The 24,411-nt window shown below is 34.0% G+C and overlaps 1 protein-coding gene across 1 annotated transcript in view; it reads left to right on the plus strand.

The window, feature by feature from the left end:
* Nucleotides 1–2,758: 2,758 nt before the first annotated feature.
* LOC129222463 (stathmin-1-A-like) overlaps nucleotides 2,759–24,411 on the plus strand; it is a 35,071-nt gene continuing 13,418 nt past the window's right edge. The window contains exon 1 of the mRNA XM_054856976.1: nucleotides 2,759–2,887. Coding sequence (XP_054712951.1) covers nucleotides 2,878–2,887 — 10 coding nt within the window. The 5' untranslated portion in view covers nucleotides 2,759–2,877. The remainder of the gene's footprint in view (nucleotides 2,888–24,411) is intronic.

Genomic DNA, 24,411 nt, shown 5'->3' on the forward strand with positions numbered 1-24,411 from the left:
AGCTGCTTGTTTCAGATTTTAAAATCGTGCCATGTTGAATATTACCTGAATAAATGATCTTTTTACTTATAATAAAGCTCAAAGTCTCTCTGTCTGGATGTCTGTGACGCACATAGCGCCTAGACAGTTCGGCCGATTTTCATGAAATTTGACACAAAGTTAGTTTGTAGCACGGGGGTGTGCACCTCAAAGCGATTTTTCGAAAATTTGATTTTGTTCTTTTTCTATTTCAATTTTAAGAACACTTTCTGGAGCAAAATTATCATAAGATGGACGAGTAAATTACGAAATTATCATGACGTGGAATGGGAGAGCGAATGAACATAGCCAATTGGCGAGAAATTCGTCATCCATTATTTGTAAATATACAGGCGAACCGAATGACCTTTTAATTTTTAACTACGGGCAAAGCCGTGCCGGTACCACTAGTGTTTGAATAAAAATAAAAGTTTCGCTTCGCACTGGATGCGCTTATTGATTAACTTATGACGTTATATTACGATAAGTGAGCACCTTTTTAGCGATTAACTCTATTGATGCAAATTAATTTTTTTTCTTTGACAGTCCAGTATTAATTGTTCTGAAGTTTTTGGGCTGTTTTAAGCTTTAAAAGGGCTTTAAATCAATAGAAAACTTGTATTTTCTGTATAAAATCTTTATTATTTTATTTCAAAGCAACGAAATCCACCCTTGTAATTTTTTCTACATAGCAAGAGGGTGACTTAAACATGCTACAGTAAAAACTTGATGCAGATCATAGTTGGTACTTCGAAGATGTGACTTATTTAATCTCCAAATTGAAAAAAGCATAAAAACTGATTTTAGATACGGAGTGACAACTCCCAACTATTCACAGCATACTTTCTGTTGTTTACACTGAAAGAGAAAAGTATTAGCTTGAAATTGATACCGAATTCAGCTTAATTGGTTGAAAAATAAAGAATTAGAGAGATTTTTCTAAATTCATGCCAGTACGGTGACTCAGAAAAATGACCAAAAATCGAATTTTTGAAAAAAATCTCCAAAGCGTAGTTTTTATTCAACTGAACTAAAAAAAAATAATTTGGGCTTATCTCAGAGATATCTTTTTGTAGAAAAATAATGGACAAAATCGGTGACATGACGGCACATAGTTGATGATAGGCGAGTTGACGTGAAATGACTCTAATCTTAATTTTTCACAAATAATTTTTTCGCTGTTCATTTCAGACCGAATAATCTTTATTATTACTAGTAATAAAGCTGAAAGTCTCTCTGTCTGGATGTCCGGAGGATGTCTGGATGTCCAGAGGATGTCTGGATGTCTGGATCTCTGTGACGCGCATAGCGCCTAGATCGTTCTGCCGATTTTCATGAAATTTGGCACAAAGTTAGTTTGTAGCATGGGGGTGTGCATCTCGAAGCGATATTTCGAAAATTTGATGTGGTTCTTTTTCTATTCCAATTTTAAGAACAAAACTATCATAAGATGGACGAGTAAATTACGAAATTATCATAACGTGGAACCGTAACATGGGCACAAGCCAATTGGCGAGATACGAAATTATCATAACGTGGAACCGTAACATGGGTACAAGCCAATTGAAGAGGAAATTCATCGTACATTATTTGTAAATATACAGGCGAACCAAAAGACCTTTTAATTTTTCTATTACGGGCAAAGCCATGCGGGTACCAATAGTTTCAAATAAAGTAAGAAATTAATGATCCCTGACTTTTTTACATCTTGCCGTATTTAAAAGTTATCCTTTTTTACGCTCGCGAATTTTTCTTTCTTTGGTAAAGGCTTCATTTTTGCCTTTTTCGACCTTTTACAATTCCAAATTCTTAGAAAAATAATCGTGTCAGGTAACAGAAAATTTGTAACAAATAAACCAAAGAATGTATGAGCCCTCCTCTTTGCTTTAATTAATTTGTATATTGCCTGCATTTGTATTACATTTAAAAATTTGTAAAACGCTTATTTTTGTTGTATGCTTGTATCTTTATGTTAAAAAATATTTTCGAGTGAATTTTTTTCTTCTGTTTTTGAAAGTGTCAATATCTTTTAATTCGCTATTAATAGTATTACCAATTGCGAATAGGTTTTTTACTTTTTACACTTTTTCTAATAATGGCTACCATAAGTGCTTAAAGAGGCTACCATTTTTTTTTTGTGATTTTGGTAAACAGTGTCTAGTTCAAAATTCCTTGTCTAGAAGATTACTATCGGAGGATTATACTCTTTTTTTTAAAAAAATATTTTGAACCAGAGAAAGTTACAACCTCACTTTAAGATGACTTTGATTTAAAAGGAGAGAAAGGATTTAAAGTTAAAAAAAATATATTATTTATGAATGAATTTTTAAAGATATTTTTTTGAAAACAATTTTTGCACATAAAATTTATTCCGCCTTCTTTATTTGATAAAAGCAATTTATTATCGAATCTCTGTAAGCAGAGGTAGAATGTTAGTGTTACATAATTTATTTCTTTAATTTACTGTTCCTTCGTCTCATACCGTTACAGGCTGAAGTCAAAAACCCTTACTTAAAAACGCAGTGAGGAATTCCGCAAAAAACAATTCCAACAGCGCTTGATTCCTGAAACCCATCAGACAACCATGAAAAATCACGCAACTGGGAATAAAATTGCGGCTGGAAGGAGAGAGGGGATATTTTTTGGCAAAAGTGTGCTCTGGAGGGAGGGGACTGGGGCTAGAAATGGCGTCGATGTGTCTATGTTGGCCACAAATGCCGGGGCGTTGGACGAACTGTGCTGCCCTCTGTCGAACCCGCCGTTATACGGATTCTCGTTTTCTACCGCAGCAGCTTTAACTACTTGGTCCATAGGTAACCATAAGAGTTAGCGTTCGTTACTACTAGAAGAAAAAAAGAGATGTGCGATTGTAAGTACTGGTTAAATTTGTTCAATATTTATTTTTTGCGACTCGTTGGTTTGTTGTTAAAACGTGTTGATATCTTAAATTTTGGTCGTGGAGTTTGCTCTTAATTTATCGATTTTTCGGAGGGTGTATAAATTTTTACAGCAGCTTGTTTAGGCGTGGTCATGCAAAAAATATTGAATTGTTTTTCCGTATTTTTTTGTGCGCATTGCAAATCTTTAATTGTATTTAGCTGTAAGAATGTATTGTTTTGATACATGTTTCTAAAAATGCGCTTTATTCGCGACTGCACTAGGCTTTATGATATTTATGCAAAATAAAAAGCAATATCTTGTTTTTTTTGACGCATGATTTTAGTTAAATTCAGTAAACATAACTGTTATATGTTTCGCATAAAGTAAAACTACTAAAAACGCGCATGAGATATTTTTGACATGTGTTTTCCGTTAAACAGATAATTACTAAAAATGTAACAGTCACGGAATATTTGAATTAATGTAGTTTTTTATGCGCATATTTTATTTGCATAGTGATTTTACAGTGATAAAGATATGAATTAAAAAAAAAAGTTTTAAATTAATGTTTTCATATTAAATGTTAGTCATTTTACTTTCCAGTGTGCTCATTTCGTTTGTTATTGTTTTCAATTATTGTTATTGTTTTCATTTTATTTGTATTTGTATTTGTATTCAAAATGTATTGCTAAAACAGATAGTATTTTAAAGTAAGCTCTGCAAGTCATGTTTAGAAAATGTTTTTATATAATTATTTCGAGAATTCAACGTAAAAATTTGAATTTACTAATTGACATTTTTTAAAAAGTATTTCGAAAGAATAAATGCTTTTAATCTCTTCAGTCGGAATTATGAAATATTGGACCAAAAATGTTGATATTTGGTACACAGTGTACTATGGTAAAGGGTATCTTATAGACAAAATTTTGAGTTAGTAGGAGAAATATTAAAAGAGTTATGGCACGTCCAATATTCCGGACTTATATTTTTGAAATCAATATTTCCTATACAAAAACGATAAAATACCGAACAAACTTCATTATAAAATGTTCTACAAACAATTATAAAACATAATATAAGCGTTTGAAACGAGTAATTAAAGATTATATATTTTTGAAAAAATCAGGAAAAAAACCTCGCTTTTCAGACAAAAATCCATGATTAAAAAAATGAGCCACTCTCTATCTCTCAATCCTTATGTGTCAGTTTTGTCAATCCAAAAACGAAAAATTATTTCACAGATTATAATAAGTAGAATGTAAAGAGTCAACTACAAAATAAATCATCAAATTAAATCAATTATTAAATGATTAGCAGCTGTTTAAAGTGTATATCCGGTATACCGGACACCAGGTCTGAAGGGGTTAATATCGTGTTAGATTTATAGAGAAAAAAAGTTTTATTTTTCAAGCATGCTTCAAGCATGTGAATAATTTAGTTTATTTGTGTGAAAAATTAAAAAAAAAAAAATTTGAATTTTGGCTTCTTGAATTCAAATAATGTTTTTCGAAAATCACGAGTGTGTGTGTATGTGTGTATGTAGGGGTGTGTGTTTGTGCCCAGGCATGAGTGTGTGGGTATGTATGCGCGTGTGTTTGTGTCTCTATGCAGGCATGAGTGTGTGTAGGTGTGTGTGTATGTATGCGTGTGTGTAGGTGTGTACGTGAGTATTGTGTGTGTGTGTGTGCAGGCATGAGTGTGTGAAGGTGTGTGTATGTATGTGTGCTTGCAGGTGAGTGTGTGAAGGTGTGTATATGTATGTGTGCTTGCAGGTGAGTGTATGTATGCGTGTGAGTGTAGGATATGGGCGCAACCTGGAGATGGTTTTCGCTAGAGGAGCAGCATCGTGAGGCCGGTCGACTGTGGTGCTGCAGGGGGTGCTGCTGGTGGGAAAATAAAATGACAGGACGCCAAAACAGTCAAATGAAAGCAAAAAGCAATCGTGATTGCTCAAAAAAAAAAAAAAAAAAGAAGAAGAAAGAAAGAATCATTTTCAGATACTGCACTTTGCTTACCCACGGCAGAACGATTTTTAAAAGGTTTGTGTTTGTGACAATTTCTGACTTACGCAAAAATACTATCATATTCTTTGCATCCAAAAAACAGAAAAAAGTCACCAATGGTTATTTTAATTGAATTATCATTCATTTTGTGTTAGTAAATTTCCCAAAAACAGCAAATTGTGTTAACTGCAGTCTGCGTAGTAGGTAAAAGCAGCGACAGTAAAAGTCTCTTAAAAGGGGATATATTATAGTGATTTTTATAAATGTTTAATAAATAAATTTCATGCATTCTGCACACTTTATTTAAATCATTTATTAAGCAGAAATTTCTCTGAAATCTTCTCTGTTTTAGAGTAAGAGATGGTTGTAATAAATTAATAGCCCTTACTCGTTCTCTAGTTCTACTGTTACTCTATGATCTCAAGTATCGTCGCTTCGACAGTTGGTACCGACTCCATGTTATTAATAGCTAAATAAAATCGAATGAAAAGTATCTATATGGTATCCAATGAGAAAAGTATTAACTCAAGCTTTCATTAGTTTGTTAGTTAACTAACATAATAACAAAATAAAGGTAATTAATAATTACAAATACTGATAAAAATAACTAATTATTTTTAATAAGTTATTGCTTTGATAACTAGCCTAGAAATTTCTGAAGCGTAAGAACTACTGCGAAAGAAAAAGAAATTTAAAAAAAAAATCTTTAAAAGGAAATTTAAAAAATAAATGAAAAGACTTTCTGGAAATTTTATGAAAGAAAACCATTTTTCAGAAAATGAAAGAGTTAAACAGCATGAACTTTCATTTTAATTAATAAAAGGCAATCGTAAAGTAAACGAGCTGATGTGTGCGTCACATGACTTCCTTTTACTCCAATTTTAATATCATTTTGCCATTATTGGCAATTTTGATGTGATTGAATAGTTTACTCTCTAAATATCAACACGAGTGGCCAAATTGAAACAGGATTTAAAAAAAAAAACATCGCCAAATTTGTCGTCAACTTGGCGACTAAAAGACTGGCGATATATCGCCAAGTGTCCGCTAAATTATAACACCACTTGAGTATACATCGAAATTAACAATGATTTCCCCCTAAAAAGGGGCAAAAGACCCCTTTAAAAGCACCTGAATGCAACCAAAAGGGGAGGTGCACAACTAGACCTCACTAGGAGCCTACGTACCAAGTTTCAACTTTCTAGGACATACCGTTCTTGAGTTATGCGACATACATACGCACATACATACATACGGACGTTACGAGAAAAGTAGTTGTAATTAACTCGGTTAATATCAAAATGGATATTTCGGGCGTTTATACGTTCTTAGGCACTTATCCGCGTGTGGTCGGGTTGAAAAAAAAACTTAACATTGATTCGGCGGTGAGCAAAATGGAAATTAAGGCCGAATTTTGAGTGAAATTTTTTTTGCGAATACAATATACTTCCTTTTTTGTAAAAGGAAGTAAAAACTAGGTAATTTATACACTGCAGCGTTTTTGAAAAAGTTATTAACTGAGACTGAATTCACAGCATTCTTTGAATTAATTCAGTTTTCTTTTAATCTTTTAAAACGCGATTCCAAATTGACGAGAAGATGTTCACAACCAAAAATACTTAACACTCTTAAATGTAACCTAAATTTGAAAAACTGTTATCAAAATAATATCCTCCGTTATATCCTGTTGCAACTGCTCTGGAGACTGGTCAACCGTGCCTTATGAGTCATTTTTTAAAAGAATAAGAAACCTTTTCAGGGAAAACTACAATAATAAGATTCTTGTTAAAGCAGGTTAAAAAAGAAAGATACGCTTCTTTGAGTTTACCAGTTACGGTTTTCAGATGCGAGATTTGGTCGAACCAGTCGGTGAATCATTTGATGACATCACATTAGAGGTCATGTGATTCACATGGAGGAAAAGTTAATGGGTAAACGGTAACAAACAAATATTTTCTTCAACGATTTGCTTCAACCTCCTCATTGTCACGGGAACGCCTCCCACGCACTTGTTTTTTTTTTCTTACTATTTTTTTAAGTGGTGTTCATTCAAATGGGAAGAACTTTATTTTAGATGTTGAGGGAACTGAACAATAATCGCTGTCTCCTCAGCAGGCTTGGCAAAAGTTTTGACTGTCAGGATTTTCATCTGGCATATTGTTTCTCTGATTTGTTTATTATTTTTATGTTCGCGTTCGCATTGCAGTTTGTATTCTGACTTTCCAATCGGAAAAGTTGTTTACCAAAACAGGAGAATAACCAGGCCCGGATCTGCGTACCCGCAAACCCTGCAGTGCGGGGGAGGGGGAGGGGCACGTCGTTAAGAAGCCCAACAGCCCAATAAATGGAAAAACTAGGACTAAGACTTATTAACGTTGTGAATAAGACTTATTGACGTTGCTGGCCTCTGGGGAAAAGCCCTACAGATTTTGTTGTAGGAAGATCCGAAATTTAAAGATCCGAGCTTGAGAATAACTTTTTGGATCAGGAACCTCAGAATTAGTGTGGTTTACGTTGAACAACATAAGTTGCTTCTGCAAATTTTTAGAGGAACACATAAAAGGTAAAGAAAATGAAAGAAAAGAAAAGGAAAGAAACACAATAAAATAAAATCTTTAAGAACGTTTTGAAGTTTTGTTTCAGTTCCTTTTGAGGCTTTGATACACATTGCCGTTGTCTTATACTAAATTATACAGTTAGGGGAAGCGAGTCCATGGGATCAAGCGGGAGAATATTTAAAAACATCCACTTTTTCCTTTTTGAAAAAGATAATTAGTTTTTTTTTAGAAACGCAGATAAAACTAAAAAACAAATTTTTTTTATTTATTTATTTAATTTTTTTTAATTTTTAGAATTGAAAACCAAGTTAAATGTTTAAAAACTATGTTTATGCCGATTGCATATGTTGCGTAAAAGTAAGCGTTGGTGAACCTTTCTCTAAAGTTTTTATTAACTAACAATTAACTAAACTATTAATTATAGTATAGACTTGCAGCAGAACATCTGTACAGGAACAGATGTACAAAGAAAAGTAAGAATTAAGTTTATAATTATGTTTATTATGGTTTGTTTTCAGAGATGGCGTAATTTGGGGGTCTGGTGAGGTTTAACTAAACGTTACATGTTACAATTACAAATTTTGAAAACAGATGTTATTTTACGCCTTTATGCGCATAATTTGTGGTTATCTGGCTAAGTTTGGAGTTTCTTCTGCTAATTTTCATTAAAAAATATCTTAATTTTTGAAGCACCACTCTTCTGGTGTGTTTCCTACTTAGCATCATCTGACAAGACAGTATGTTGGTTTGACGAGAAATTAACGATGTGGGTCACCTAGTTGCCCTCATGGCAACTTATTATGATACTGAATAATATAAACTAAATATTAAGAAATCAGAGAAGTTACTAAATGTTCCCAAAATTAACGATGTTTGACTAATTTAGCAGTTTGCGTGGCATACTAATTGAACCTAATTTCGAGAATCGGTGACATTATTCCTTGAATTGAATAATACGTTTCTTACACGCATTTGCACCTTAATATAAAATCAAGATCTATTTATTAGACTTGATTCTTATTTTAAAGACAATATTTACATATTTTTGTCTGAATATATATTATTTTTGTACTACCCCTATTTTAACTTACCATGGGGTGAAGTCGGGGTATCAAAACATGCTGTTTAAAATGTTTTTTAACAAATTTAATGTTTTTGCTTTGTGTGTAATCAATGAGGATCTAATATGAACTTAATACACTTGACACTTGACACCCTCAGAGACCACCCGCACCTACCATTTGCTCGGTTTATCGGTTTTAAATGCTCAGATAAATCTGAGCAAGTGGGTCTCTGAGGAACTTTATTTAAATACATAAAAAAATACATTATTATCTGTTACAATTTTGATTTACTCTTGCCAAAAATTTGGTAATTTAACATCAATATATGTAATAAAGTAGAGAAAACCAATGCATAAAAGCTTGCAATGTGCAATAAGACATAAACGACACTAGAGAGTTGTTGCTTTACAAAAGATAAAGTGTTAAAGTGCAGAAAAAAAACTGAATTTAAACGATATTAACTATTGAAAATAGAAAAAATATGTGTACTAGTCAACGCCTTGAAACGTGAAGCCTTCATTAGCCAAGAGATGGAAAATCGAGTTAAGTCTGATGCGGGTATGATGTTGTGAAAAGGCGATTAATATGTTTTTATTGAGTGAAAAACTATGTTTACGTCTGATATGCAAATGCGATGTTAGTGGAAGTCGAAGAAAATAATGTTCCGGAGAACCTAATTCCCCGCAATAGCAATTAGCAGAATCAGAAAGGTTAAATCTGTGAAGATATTGTGGGATGGTCCATGGCCAGAAAAGAAAATTGTCTCAAACCTGCTTTTAATGCGGGGAGAAAAACGAACGGTGGGGAAGAATTCGAAGATGAACTGAATACATAAATTGTTTCATTAACACTGGTCTTCTCTATAAAAAGCTGGATTTTAACCCCATTTCCCTCATACGGCTGTGTTTAATACTAATGCGCTTTTCAAGAGACCAAAATCTCCCACTTGGACTTACTGAACTGAATTACTGCTCTTTTTAGAGACACTAAATTACGCACAACCGGGTACTGTCTCTGAGGACTGTCTGTCTTAATTTCCATAAACGTTCAAAAATAGTTGTCAAAGATGTGACAACCATTTTATATCGTTTATGAAATGTTGAAACGTTGCGTGTGCTACCTGGGTAACTACATTATCGCCGTGACTGACATATTAAAGCGTAGTATAATAAGTTGTCGTCCTTTTAAAATGATACTAATTGCATTATTCCTCCCTTTGAAATATTGAATAAAATTTTATTACATGGATTATTTTACTTTGTTTTTTTTCGAGAAATTACGATTGCTTATTGTTCTCAACACGGTCCTTGTCGTTGTGGTTCCTTTTTCAGCTTGGACCAGGGGTCTCTGCAGCACCATCGCCCACAGGCTTCTCTGGTCCTGAGCACTGGCAAACGGAATCGGTTTCTCCTGGTTGGTGGCGTCCATGTCCTACACACACACGCAGGCTCACACCATATACCCGCTCACACACGCGCGTTACACACATACACAAACGCCTTTGTGCATACACACAGGTGTACGCACAAACACAAATTTACACATGCACACAAAACTATACACACGGAACCGCACAGGAGAAGGGGGCAGGCTTGAGGGGACAGGAGCCGTTTCTAGAAACAATAACTGTAATGAGTAGGGTCCTGTTGTGACTGCGAAAAACATAATTTGAATTAAAAATTTCAGAATTCAAATTAATATATATTTTTATTTATTTATTTATTTTATTTTGTTTTGATTAATCGCTTTCTCTTCCATTTTCAATTTCAGCTCCGCTTTTCTTAAAAAAAAAAAAAAAAAATTGTTATTGCTCTGACTTTGTAATTTTCTCCATTATTAACCCATTCTCAAAATAAACAGCACACGTCTGATTTTATTAAATAAACTTCATTATCCCTCTCTCAAAGATTGATAAACACAGGTCAACAAAAAAATTTCTTTCACTGCTGCTCAGAGTTCCAGAACTGATTTTAACTGTATTTGGGGCACTGAGTCCAAACATGAGTTCAGTTTTTCTCTATCAGCTTCACTTTTTTCAATCAGTACTTAAATCAGTACTACAGTGTTATAAACAACATATGCAGTTTTAACTACATTTTGTGCACTTCTAAACCAACTATAGGATTTTAAAACAAGGATTGCTTCCGGCAAATTTGCTCTATTGTCACTATAAAGTACAGTTACCTAAATTAAAAGTCAATTAGTGGAGTAAATGTCTGTCATGTTTAGTAACAACGCTTCAGTGAGTTAAAGTCGATTGTTGAGTTCTTACCTTACATAATGTTCGCTTCACGCGATGTGTAATGAGTTAGATCTTTGTATATAATATTTGCAGAGCCCGAGTAATGTATCGATTGACGATCCTAGTCCAAACATTTTTTTCGGGGCCCTCTGTAGTCAGACCATACAAACACGGGGTATTTGAGAAGTTCGTCCACTACTAGTTCAAAATATTTGCTGGAGTAGAGATCATCCCACACCATAAATGCAGACAAGGAAAGGTAAATAAATAAAGGAAAACATTAATTTACTTTCCTTCTCTTAAATAATAAACAAAAGAAATTTTAGCCATTTAGTTGCCGAAGACTGCGTTCCAGTTGGCCCTGTTTAGTAATCAAGCTCTGAATGCTTGTATGATATAATAGCAATGAAAATAACGTTTTGTATTTTGTTTGATTTGGGGTTTTAACGTAAACTCTTGTCAAGTATATATTTCACAAAAATATTATATCTTAGAAATTTGAGCTCTTATAGGCAAAAACTTGTGTCATATTTGAATTCAGAACACCAATAATAAAGGAAATCAGTTTCAGACATTCAGGCACTAAAATGACCTTTGCCTTGTGTAATTGATAGTCTAAAAGTTTTGTAACAAATTAGTGTTATACTCAGTAAAATAGTGGCAATCTTTACTAATTATAAAGTTCTAAATCTCTCTGTCTGGATGTCTATACACTGTTAAAACTACAGGATGCATTCGGCACCTTTCAGGGGAGAAACGCTTGTTCACCAGCGACACCCAATACGGAGCCGAAATCGCACCTCTAAATAGGGTGAAAAACAGGCACCTTTTAAAAACTAGACAGCCGGGGTGAAAAAAAGAAGTTCTGTCTAGAACTAGACGAGCCTACTTTCCCGTATACCCATACTACTTTCTAGTACCTGATCAATGTTCTCAAAATAGCTAACATCGCAAATTGTTTCAAACATATTTTTCCAATATTTTAAGCTACTTTCTAGGAATAAAATATTCCTCACTCATCTAAAAAAATTAGATGTGTAAAAAAAAGAAAAAAAAAACAAAACGAACAAATAAAATAGCAGCAACTTTTAAACAAAGCAGCTAATACACTTTTTTTCATTTAAAAAAAAATTCTTCAACAGCTTTCAAAACGAAAAAAAAATAATAAAAATTAATAAGCTCATTAAAATAAATACATCCTATCAAAAAAAAAAAAAAAATCGTTTCTTTTCCCCTGTTGCCAAAAATAATTTTTTAAATGAATTAATGCACTTATCAAGATAAATAAAAACAATAAAATGTCAACGTAAAGAAATACTTTTCATTGTCAAAAAAAAAAAAATCGTCTGCGCGTATCTTTTTGTAGAAACATAAATGACTTCGAGTTTATTCACCGAAAACTGAATACCTAAATAAAAACTTTAGCGTTGAAATAAAAACAAATCACATCAACAATAATTATTTCACAGTTAAAACCATAGCGTCGGAGTCGGAGTCAATCTAATTTTGGGATGAAGGAGTCGGAGTCGAATATCCAAGAATCGGAGTCAGTCATTTGTCCGTGTATAAATTTTTGCCAAAGCTAGGAAGTCATAGTCGAAGTCGGGGAGTCGGAGTCCGATTAATTGTCGGGCACAGGAGTCGGATTCGGATTCAGGTGCCCCTAAATTCTCGGAGTCGGAGTCTGGAGTTCGGCGTCAAGAGCTATTTCCAACAAAATTTGTTTGAAGTAAATCCGCCTTCAAGTACGGAATCTACATTGACTTTCAGTTTCCCCTAGGCGCTAATGTTAAGGGATTTGAACTGTTCAAAATTGAACAGAAAATTGTTCAAATCAAAAAGATATTTTATATACAAGTTTTTCATCAAAAGCTTTTTCCTACAAAGTTTGTTTGAAGCAAATTCGCCTCACAGTTCGGAATTGCCTTGAATTTCCCCGTAGGCGATAATGTTAAGTTTTTTTGAACTGTTCAAAATTGAACAAAAAATGGTTCAAATCAAAAAGTGAAATATGGGAATGAGGTGTCCTTGCCGAGATCTTTCGAACAAAAAAAAGTTTGTTCGAATCGGACTATTCATTCAAAAGTTATTAGGGGGGGACAGACAGACAGACCGACAGACAGACCGACAGACAGACAGACCGACAGACATTTTTCCCCATCTCAATACCCTACTTTCCAATTTTTAATTTTTCGATATTTATTTAATTATTTTTTTTATTTTTGACTTTTTTTTGTTTTTCGGGATATTTTTAAGATGCATTAAGCCTTCTTTCATGCTTTTTTCTTCTTTTTCTGACTTTTACTGGGAAAGTAGGCTAAAAAGGATCCTTCGAAGAGAGAAATGGCACCCTTACTACAGATCCTCCCCCCCCCCTCCCCCGTATTGTGTGCGTTTTTGAATACAGTTGTGTATTTTTTTTTTTTTTTAGTTTTGTTTTGATTTATGATATTCTACGTTTTGGACATTTTTCACATTGAACTCGGTATTGGAAATGATTAAAACATGTAATTACAGCATTTGATCATATTTCAGAGTTTTCAACATAGTTAAGAAGTGCTCATAGCGTTAATTCATCTGATCGTGCTCTAACTCAGTGTTTCTCAACCTCTTTTGACCCACGGGCGCGGTAAAAGCAAATGAAAAACTTTGCGGACCGGTGAAATCTTTATCGTTTTCTTAAAAAATCATAAAATAAATAATATGAATAATAACTCTGGGGTCGTTAAAAAACATGCGAAAAAAATTCAGGGTTCTGATGTTTTTTTTTTCTTTTTTTACAAAAAGTAATGTTAAAAATTAATAAAACAATAAATATCTACCCCTTCACTTGGTATCTAAGATATGTCACAAATACGTTATAATTTAAAAACGAGTTATTATTTAAAACATGTGAGAAATTATACATTTACTAAAACTTGACGTATTCCGAAAATGAAGCATAGCTTGTACTTATGGATTACTTACATGATGAGCCAAAAATATTCAGGGATATTACAATTACGGAAAAACAAAATCGTTTCATAAACGTTAATCAAGAGTAACAAAATAAAAAATGCACATGAAGTTTTTCAACAGTTAAATAAAAAACCAAAAGAAAGTTCTAACGCTATCGAGGACCGCTAACAGGAAATGATTCTAACACTTGAATGAAAAAGCAAAAAAAAAAAAAAAAAAAAGAGCTAGACTGAGAGAGATTTTTTTTCCGCTAACTTTCTGCTATAATCTACGAGCACAAGAAACATTTTTATTAAGGTTTTTTTGGTGACTAATAAAAGCTGCTTATCGAGTATTCAAGAAAATAATGACAGATATTTTTAGTAGCGTTTTGAATGATGGAAATTTCACGATAGTAACGGTAAACGGGAACTAGAAGACTAACGGTTACTGAAAAGCAATAAATGCACTTTTAAACACTTAACTATGTTTGAAAGCCCTAAAAGCTACAAAGTGATCAAAAGCTGTACTTACTTGTAATTTCGGATAATTAATCCTAGAAAAGTTGTGTTTTAATCCAATAGTGTACTTCATTCAATGTGAAAGACATACAAACGCAATCATCATTTGTCCGCCATATTGAGGTGGTTGAATGTATGTCTAAGGCAAAAAGCGCATGCGCAATGAGTCTTTCTGCGATTGCATGCTGTTTTCGCTCCTCTGCTCTATTTTCTGGCCTGCGTTGCACTTTCAGGCACTATGCTTTCACCTTAGAGGGAATATTTTCACTCGTCTGGAACCCCTGGTTTTAACAGTGTAGGATGTCTGTGGCGCGCATAGCAATTAGACCGTTCGGCCGATGTTCATGAAATTTGGCACAGAGTTAGTTTGTAGCATGGGGGTGTGCATCTCAAAGCGATTTTTCGAAAATTCGATTTGTTCTTTTTCTATTTTAATTTTAAAAACGCTTTCCGGAGCAAAATTACCATAAGATGGACAAGTAAATTACGAAATTATCATGACGTGGAATGGGAGAGTGAATGAACATAGCCAATAGGCGAGAAATTCGTCATCCATTATTTGTAAATATACAGGCGAACCGAATGTCCTTTTAATTTTTAACTACGAGCAAAGCCGTGCGTGTACCGCTAGTTTCAAATAATTATGCGCTATATTTGCCTCTAGAATGTCAAAATTAAATCATTGCTAGTTTTAAAGAGCCCCTTTCCTTCGTTCTGGCTTATTTGTTTATGGTTTTCTCTTTCACTTGACCTTATATTGCGACCTTTGCTCTATAAATCAAATTGCTCTCATTAAAAATGAAATGAGTCTGATCAACGTTCTCCTCCTCATCACTTTTCAGAATAGATAAATTAATTTCGTGTGATTAACTTGGAGGTCACTGACTAGATTAACAAAGAAAGTGATTTCAATTAATCTTGTTTATTTATTGTTATTTTTTAATTACTCAATCTAGCTTAAGGAAAGTGAAACAAAATGAAATTATAAGTGTCCTAATTCAAAAAAAGCTTTCTGGTGTGATATTTTTTGAAAATTAACGCCACTGATTGAGATTGTGTGGACTATTTTGACATTTTAACGAAAGGAAATCACGTTTCTTCAAACTTATTTATTGCACTATTTTTATATGTGCAGCTGTCAGTTAATCGTGTATTAGCTTTACCTGGATCAAATCTGCAAAAGATAAGGTTTCAACCAACTCTTATCTTACAAAGAAACCACACCTGAAACTTAGTGTTACAAAAAAAAAATCAAGCAAGCAGCAGTTAAAAGAGTTGTGTGAAATGACAAAACGCGGAAAGAGAAAGAAAATTGCAAACCAAGAATAGTTGTTTTCATTACTGCCTCATACAAAGTTTTCGTCTGTTTTCCAAGAAACGGATTTTTGACTATTTGTCTCTGAATTTGCAACATTCGTTTTCAAATGAAGATGATCGATTGTTTTGGAAAGTTCGAGAACATAACAACGGGCAGATTGATCAGCATTGCGGTCTTCATTTGGCCCGCAGGCCATATATTGGGCACCGCAAACTTATGGTAACGTGTGCACAGACTCTTCATTTCAAAATTTTCCAGGAGGGACAAAGGGAATGTGCTTGATGCATAGTATTATACCCCCCCCCCCCCCCCAAAAAAAAAGAAACAAGCATAACCACGTCCACGTATATGGAAATACATTGATTTTTCAAAATCGGGGGGGGGGAGGTAATTGTCCTCCCCTCCAGACTCCCCCCTCCCTAAATGACGGGCCTGTGTGTGTAGTTTCGAAAGTATGATTTTTTCAAATCGGGTCCACCATTTCTTATCACCCTATATGAATGAAATCTTTTTGTGCTTATGAAACTCTGAGCTGCTAAAATGGCTCTGCTTAAAACACTACAATTCATATGTATACAATGTAGATTCAATTCCTTTATTGATCATGGAATACAAAGCAGATAAATATAACGCATTGGAGCAAAGTCCTATTTATTGGCAGCTATACAAACTAGCAAAGAATACCAGTAGCCATGACACTAACTTAATAAACAGCACCCTACGAAAACAAAAGATTCGCCCATCTGTACACAAAATACGAAACTGTACCGAGAGGAGAGCAAACAATGTTCAGACGACTATTTGCCATTCCCGGTTATTGACCGTCTGCCTGCAATGGCGAAGGGTTGTCATGACAACGTAGAGGAATGAAAGGAGAGGTGACTTTAGGAGAAACAAAGGAATATCTTCCCGCAACCGAGACCGTTTCTCCTGACAAGGCTGAAAACCTTTTCTGTTGGGCCAGTGAATTATGCCATAACGGCTGGGAATGTTTATCAGAGGATGCGAAGATGGGATCTTTATTGTGTCGAAACTTTGGGAGAGACTTGTTGGAGAGAGTTACCCCAAAACGTTCGGAATTTTGTTCCATCTTGTTTTTCTTTTTCTGAATGATGCATCTATGAAGCAAAATATGTACAATAGAACCTTGTTTGTCCAGTCCCCGTTTATCAGGACCCCTTTGGTTAATTCAGATCAAATTTGTAGAGATTAAATTTGTAGGGTTTTTAAAAAGTTGTAGGAGTTGTAGTACGAGAGACTTGTTGGAGAGGGTTTTCCTAAAGCGTTCAAAATTTTGTTTCATCCTATTTTTACTTCCTTTTACAAAAAAAGGAAGTATTGTATTCGCGAAAAATTTTTCACTCAAAATTCGGCATTAATTTCCATTTTGCTCTCCCCCGAATTAATGTTGAGTTTTTTTTCAACCCGACCACACGTGGATAAGTGCCTAAGAACGTATAAACACTCGAAATATCCATTTTGACATTCCGCGAGTTAATTACAAAGACTTCTCGTGACGTCCGTATGTACGTATGTATGTGCGTATGTGCGGATGTGCGCTTATGCAAAAATCAAGAACGATATCTCTTAGAAAGTTGAAATTTGGTACGTAGACTCCTAGTGGGGTCTAGTTGTGCACCTCCCCTTTTGGTTTCTAAAGAGGTCTTGCGTCCCTTTTTGTGGGGAAATCATTGTTAATTTCGATGTATACTCAAGTGGTGTTATAATTTGGCGGATACTTGGCGATATAGAGCCAGTTTTTTGGTCGCTAAGTTTTGTCGCCGACGATAAATTGGCGACAAATTTGGCGATTTTTCTTTTTTTTTAATCTGGTTTCAATTTGGCCACTGGTGTGATATTTAGAGAATAAACCATTGAATCACATTAATATTGCCAATAATGGGAAAATGACATTAAAATTGGAGTAAAAGGAAGTCATGTGATGCACACATCAGCTCGTTCTTTTTTCAAATGATGCATCTATGAAGCAAAATATGTACAGTAGAACCTCATTTGTCTGCCGCCGTTTATCGGGATCTCCGGTTAGTTCGGATCAAATTTGTAGAGATAGAATTTGTAGGGTTTTTAAACAGTTGTAGGAGTTGTAGTAGGAGGAAGTTGTAGGAGAGACTTGTTGAAAAGAGTGTTCCTAAAACGTTCGAAATTTTGTTCCATCTTGTTTTTCTTTTTCTGAATGATGCATCTATGAAGCAAAATATGTACAATAGAACGTTGTCTGTTCAGTCCTTGTTTATCAGGATCTCCAGTTAATTCGGATCAAATTTGTAGAGATAGAATTTGTAGGGTTTTTAAACAGTTGTAGGAGTTGTAGTAGGAGAAAGATGTAGGAGAGACTTGTTGGAGAGAGTTTTCCTAAAGCGTCCGAAATTTTGTTTCATCCTATTTTTCTTTTTTCAAATGATGCATCTATGATGCAAAATATGTACAGTAGAACCTCATTTGTCCGCCACCGTTTATCGAGATCTCCGGTTAATTCGGATCAAATTCGTAAAGATAGAATTTGTAGGGTTTTTAAACAGTTGTAGGAGTTGTAGTAGGAGAAAGTTGTAGGAGAAACTTGTTGGAGAGAGTGTTCCTAAAACGTTCGAAATTTTGTTATATCTTACTTTTCTTTTTTCGAATAATGCATCTCTGATGCGAAATATGTACAGTAGAACCTCGTTTGTCTGGCCGCCGTTAATCGGAATCTCCGGTTAATTCGGATCAAATTTGTCGAGTTTTTAAAAAGTTGTAAGAGTTGTAGTCATTGGAGAAAGTTGTACGAGAGACTTGTTGGGGAGAGTTTTCCCAAAGTGTTCAAAATTTTGTTTCATTCTATTTTTCTTTTTTCAAATTATGCATTTCTGAAGCAAAATATGTACAGCAGAGCCTCTTTTCTCCGGCCGCCGTTTATCGGGATCTCCGATTAATTCGGATCAAATTTGTAGAGTTTTTAAAAAGTTGCACGAGACACACAGTTGTAGGAAAAAACTGTAGGAGAAACTTGTTGGAGAGAGTTTTTCTAAAACGCTCGAAATTGTGTTTTTTCTTATTTTTCTTCATTCAAATAATACATCTATGAAGCAAAATATGTACAGCAGAGCCTCTTTTCTCCGGCCACCGTTTATTGGTATCTCCAGTTAATTCGGATCAAATTTGTAGAGTTTTTAAAAATTTGCATATTCACATAATAAAAAATTCAAGTTGTGATATTTGAACCATAAGTACGCCAAACATTCCTTTTTGTTATGCTAGAAGTTAGAAGTTATTCTATTCGAATTTATCCTGGAAGTTATGCATGCCATTTGAATTTTAAAACTTCAGCCCAGTTTTCTTTTTTTTTTTTCTCAAATAATCATGGGAAAGAATTCAATGACAAATATAATAATAGTTCGATTAGTATGTGAAATAGAATATTTCTTTCTCGTGTAAAGATTTGGGGAAAATCTAACATTGAATAATGTGAAACCCAATTTTGATCTTAGTTTAGGAAATACATTTCAAATGAGAACGTTTTGAATGTCAGAAAGTTAAGAGAGAGAAAACTTATTGAAAAGGGGAAACAATTTTTTTTTTCAACATTTCCAAAGCTATCAAAATTTTTTTGTATTTATTAATTTATTTTTGAATTAAGTTTTTTTTTTTTTCTCAATAGATGAACACTGAAATTTTGTCTTAGAATGGCACGTCATCGGAAAAAAAATTGAACAATTTCTGAAAAACATCAGCTACAGTTCAACCACAAATTGTATGGAATTAGCAAACGTCCAGTTACGACGAGTCTATCTGAATGAGGGGGGGGGGGGTGGAGTAAAAGTTTGATGCGCATGCTCCGCTCATTTTAATGATATTCTGCTTAATTTAAAGGCCAACATGCATCTACAAAATGCTGATATCCCTGAAAACTAATAGATGTGTCCATTTCAGCTAGTAAACGGTATTTAGTTTGCGCATCTACTTCCGTTTTAAGGGTTTTACAAACTAACAGCCTTTGATTTAATTTTAAGAGAATTAGTCCAGTTTTTCCTGAACTGATAATCTCAAACAGAATACCTTGCTCTTAGCTATTAGACCCCTAATAGGAATACAAATCAGATAAGCTTTGGAGGAACATTAGAGATTAAATAAAGAAATAATCACTGCTCTGTAATATCATTAAAAACAAATTTGGTTAACGACAAACTTGCATTAACTACACAAATAACATCAAACTTAATAATAATAATGTACGTAAACTCAATTCATGAAAAAATACTAAATTTAATAATTATAATGATTATCTTATCTTTGATAGTTTGTTTGAATGACATCTTTAGTTCATGATCTACTTTATCATTAGAGTAAACACTTGAATCTAACAGTCTTAGTGACATCTGTCTTTAACGTTATATTTCGTTAAAAGATGAACACTTCTTTCAACTGAGTCTGTGTGAGAGACACTATCTTTAGCAGACCTACTTCGATCCCTCGATATAGCATCGATTATTTCATGTAGTACCTCTACCGGTGGATGCCATATCCACGAGAATTTTGACTTTCGTTTCCGACTGGAGCCGGATTCAAACCTGCACCTTTGGGAGTAAGAAACCAGTGGTTAGATGAGCACTTGAATTCGACAAAGTGAATGACATCGTTGGCTAACGTGATATTTCGTCATTGGACGAGCACTTGAAATTGACAATTTGAATGACATCTTTGGTATCGTGATATTTCATCATAAGATAAACAATTGAGGCAGTGAGAAGCAAAGGGATGTAAGTGGACATTTTCAAGTTTTGAGTTTAATGTGTTTAAAGATAACATCCTAGGTAGGCTTTCGTTGAATTTTCTTTCTAAATCATGCTGCATAGCAGCAACTACCAGGGCTACTAGTAAAGACAGAGGGGAGGTTAACCTACCATGTGTACTGGTTATCTCCAAATTTTTAATTTTGCCACATACATCCCTTTGCTTCTCTGAGCCTCAATTGAATCTGAGTAAATCATCTCGGCTTTAATAATATTATTAACCTTTTTTGAGGATATATGCACAATTAGCTGCAAGAAAACTTGCATTTTTTTTGCTGTTAGAACAGAAGAAATCTGACGATTTATAACTGTACAAATGTTGTTTAAATTTATTAAAATGAAAGATGTTACGGGACTGAAGTTTAGCACTAAAAACAGGACAAGAGGTCATTGTTTTAAGCTATTTAAATCTCAGGCTAACATGGATATTAGGAAAAATTATTATTATAACAGGGTAGTGGAACCTCGGAACAGCTTACTGGAACAGGTGGTAATGAGCAAGAGAGTAGGTAGTTTTAAGAGGGCTATTGATCTTCATTGGGGTTTGTAAATTGACTAGGACCAGTCTAGCTGGGCCCAGAGCCTGTTGCTGGTCGTCACTTTTGTATTTGTATTTGTAAATTGCTGAGGAATTTTAGCGTCAAAACACCGTAAAATAACTGTTATTGCATATTTACCAACCGAAATACGTTTGCATAAAAATATTTCGATTTTTAGATTGCATTCGCATTCCAAACTTAATAAACACTCGCCGCCAATAAAATATGAGCACATCTCATTACGTCTTATCGGGTACCAGGCAGCGTTTTGAAAAGCACATTTAGTGAGACGACAAATGCTGGGATTGGACGATCTTTATCCCCAGGGCAATCAATTTCTACGAGTGCCTTAGGCGTAGAAAATCATTAATAACCTGGCAACTGATAGCTGCTATCGATTTCTTGACTTTTGACCCCCTGGGGAGCAGAGGTGGCAAACGATGAAGATGAAGACGACACGGAGAATCGATAAGTCTCAAGGAGAGCCAAGGAGAAGGGGGAATTAATTTCCCCGGAGGATTGGGATGAATGGTTCCGTTTCCTAAGACTATCGGTAACTTTTAAGAGATTTAATACAACCCTGGAAAATAAATGTTGATAGAGTTGTTTCGAATCCCTCTCTTTGTAAACATCACTGAAAATTTTGGAACCGTTAGTGTAGAATCTGTATATTAAAACTTGACGTTAAATGTGACTTGGAGTTTGCTTTTCACAATCAGCAGTGTTTTCGAAAGAAAATTGAATTTGATGCTCTTGGAATTGATTGCAGTCACTTTGTTCAAGGTTACTGTTTCTTTTTATAGTCTTTAAAAAAGGAGCATTTTAAGAACCTCTTGAGAATCGAGGGCGATTGATGAATGTATTCAAAGTAAAACAGTTAGAGCAACGTAAAAAAGTTGGATTTTTGTTATTTTATTGGAAATAAACAGGGCCCGACTAACTGAAAGTAAAAACCAAGGCCCACAATGCTTTGGAGGGGCCCCTCTCCATTCTCTCACTTTTTAGTCAACGCAAAATAATGTTTAACATTTACTTAAAATAGAATTTTTTATTATTTCAAAAAAAAAAAAAATCCATGTTTTTTTAATGCTATGCATAAGCTTTAAAAAAAATTCGGAGCCCTTTAGGAAGATGGGGCCCCAGGCCGAGGGCTAGTAGTCCTGTGCCTTAATCAGGCCCTGGAAAAAGAGGGTGTCCCAAAATTAACTCAAGATTTGAATTTGCCGCCGTTGTTGCAGTAAATTGTTGGCAACCCTGAAAAAAGAACAATTTGACAGTTGAGAGTTCAGGTTTAGTAAAAATAGAGCGTTATACGATGTAACAACGTGTTTTTATTATTGAATATGATTATTTCCAAAATGATGAAAGTTGAGGCTGGTCATCCAGTAACTGGAACTGGGGCTCCTTATTTTACGTGATAACATTTCTTTTTGTTGATTTTGGATGCTGTTTATATGGTCAATATGTGGTTTCAACAAGACAGTGCCATATGCCATGTAAGCAATGAAACAATTCATTTACTGCATGATATATTTCCTGGTCGCGTACTTTCTCCTTCCGATTATCAGAATTGGTCCCTTAGATTGTGTGATTTAACACCATAATAGTCGTATAATGCTTCATTTTTACTAACCCTAAATTCTCAACTGTCAAATTGTTCTTTTTTTCAGTGTTACCAACAAATTACTGCAAGAATGGTGGCAAAGTCAAATCTTGCATCAACTTTGGGACACTTTACAGCAGAGAGATTTGATTTTATAAGTAACGATGAAAAAAAACGAAACTTACGTGCGATATTTTAATTATTTCTGTTTCTGAAACATTTCTATATGATTGCTGACGCAATAATTCTATTTGTGGAAATTTGTCTAAAAAAAGTATCTTAATTTTAAGAGACTTATTCTAGAGTCTAATGAACAGATGACCTAATTAAAAACCTTCTCTTCACTGTAACCGTTTTAAATATTTTCTATGATGGATTTCAAGTAATCGATTACCTAAACTTTAAATAAGTGAATCAGAGATTATTTTGATGTTTCTACGTGTATTATGACATAAATTTTTCAAATACTACGATTTATCTATATATTCTATTATTAATTAGTGTCAGCAAACAGTATAAAAAGATATTTTGAAATTTATACAAAATTATAAATTATGATATATCTGTATTTTTTTTTGTATTAATTAGTATAAGTAAACAATCCAAAAAGATTTTAAAATTCATGCAAAATTATAAATTTTCTTAAACATGGAGGAATCAACTATTAAGCGTAAGGACCAGAAAATAAAAAAAGGAGTGTCAAAAACACTAAAAAACAATAGTGTTATAGTATCTAAAATTTTATTTATTCCTTATTTGCTAGTTTTAATCTTTACCACTCCTGTATTAAAATTATTGAAGTACTGCTATAATTGCATGCTTTAACTATTCAAAAGGTGCATCCAATCAAATCAGTCACTCCTAATGACAAGCGAAGCTATTTCTGGGGCTTATAAAAACTAGTAGTGTTCTTTTACTATTCCGTAACTATATATTTCACCTTGAAAAGAATGATCATTTTGTTCCTGTGACTAATAATCGTAGATCTCTGTCTGTTTTGATTAACAACACTTGATTTAACCCAGTTTCTATGATTGACGTATGTCACGATAGATTATTGTATTCCTCTCATTGTCGTATCACTCATTCTTTTGATTGAAGCAGTGGGTTTTTAGGATTTATGTTTTTATATCACTTGAAGTTGAAAGATAAACGATTATTAACTCAATTTCTTTAAAATTGTTTTTGCTTGTTATTCGCAACTCCAATAAACTATAGAGGGCGCTGCAGCCACTGTCTAATGGCAGATGAAAAAGGTAAAACAAACAGATGCCGTAACTTATAACTTGCTTTGAAGCTTAATGAATGACAGTAATTTTTCATCGTGTTTGTAGGAAACTTTCTTTTCTACTGCTTTGAAATTGCATTACATCACAAACTGTCTGAAGCCTGTAATTTTCCCCAAAGAAAACACGTGGAACGGAATGTTTTACCTTTTTCCTTAGTATTGTTAATCACCGCAAGGTAGCGTATTCGAGCTCTGGAGTTGCGAATTAGCTAAGTCCTAAAATTGGTGCTGGGCATGTAGCAACCAACAGTTTAGTAATTCGCAACTCCAGAGCTCGAATACGCTACCTTGCGGTGATTAACAATACTAAAGAAAAAGGTAAAACATTCCATTCCACGTGTTTTCTTTGGGGTAAAGTACAGGCTTCAGACAGTTTGTGGTGTAATGTAGTTTAAGAAGAATAGAAAAGAAAGCTTCCCACAAATACGATGAGAAATTACTGCCATTCACTAAGCGTCAAAGCAGGTTATAAATTACGGCATTTTTTTGTTTTACCTTTTTCATCCGCCATTAGACAGTGACTGCAGTGCCCCCTATAGTTTATTGGAGTTGCGAATATTATTGTGAAAAATATCGGATGTTAACTGAAAGTAATTTTATAAGATAAATAAAAATATAAAAAGGATTATTCTATTTCTGCATTTTTTATTAAT

This window comes from Uloborus diversus, chromosome 5 (assembly GCF_026930045.1).
Source record: "Uloborus diversus isolate 005 chromosome 5, Udiv.v.3.1, whole genome shotgun sequence".
NCBI lineage: Eukaryota > Metazoa > Arthropoda > Arachnida > Araneae > Uloboridae > Uloborus > Uloborus diversus.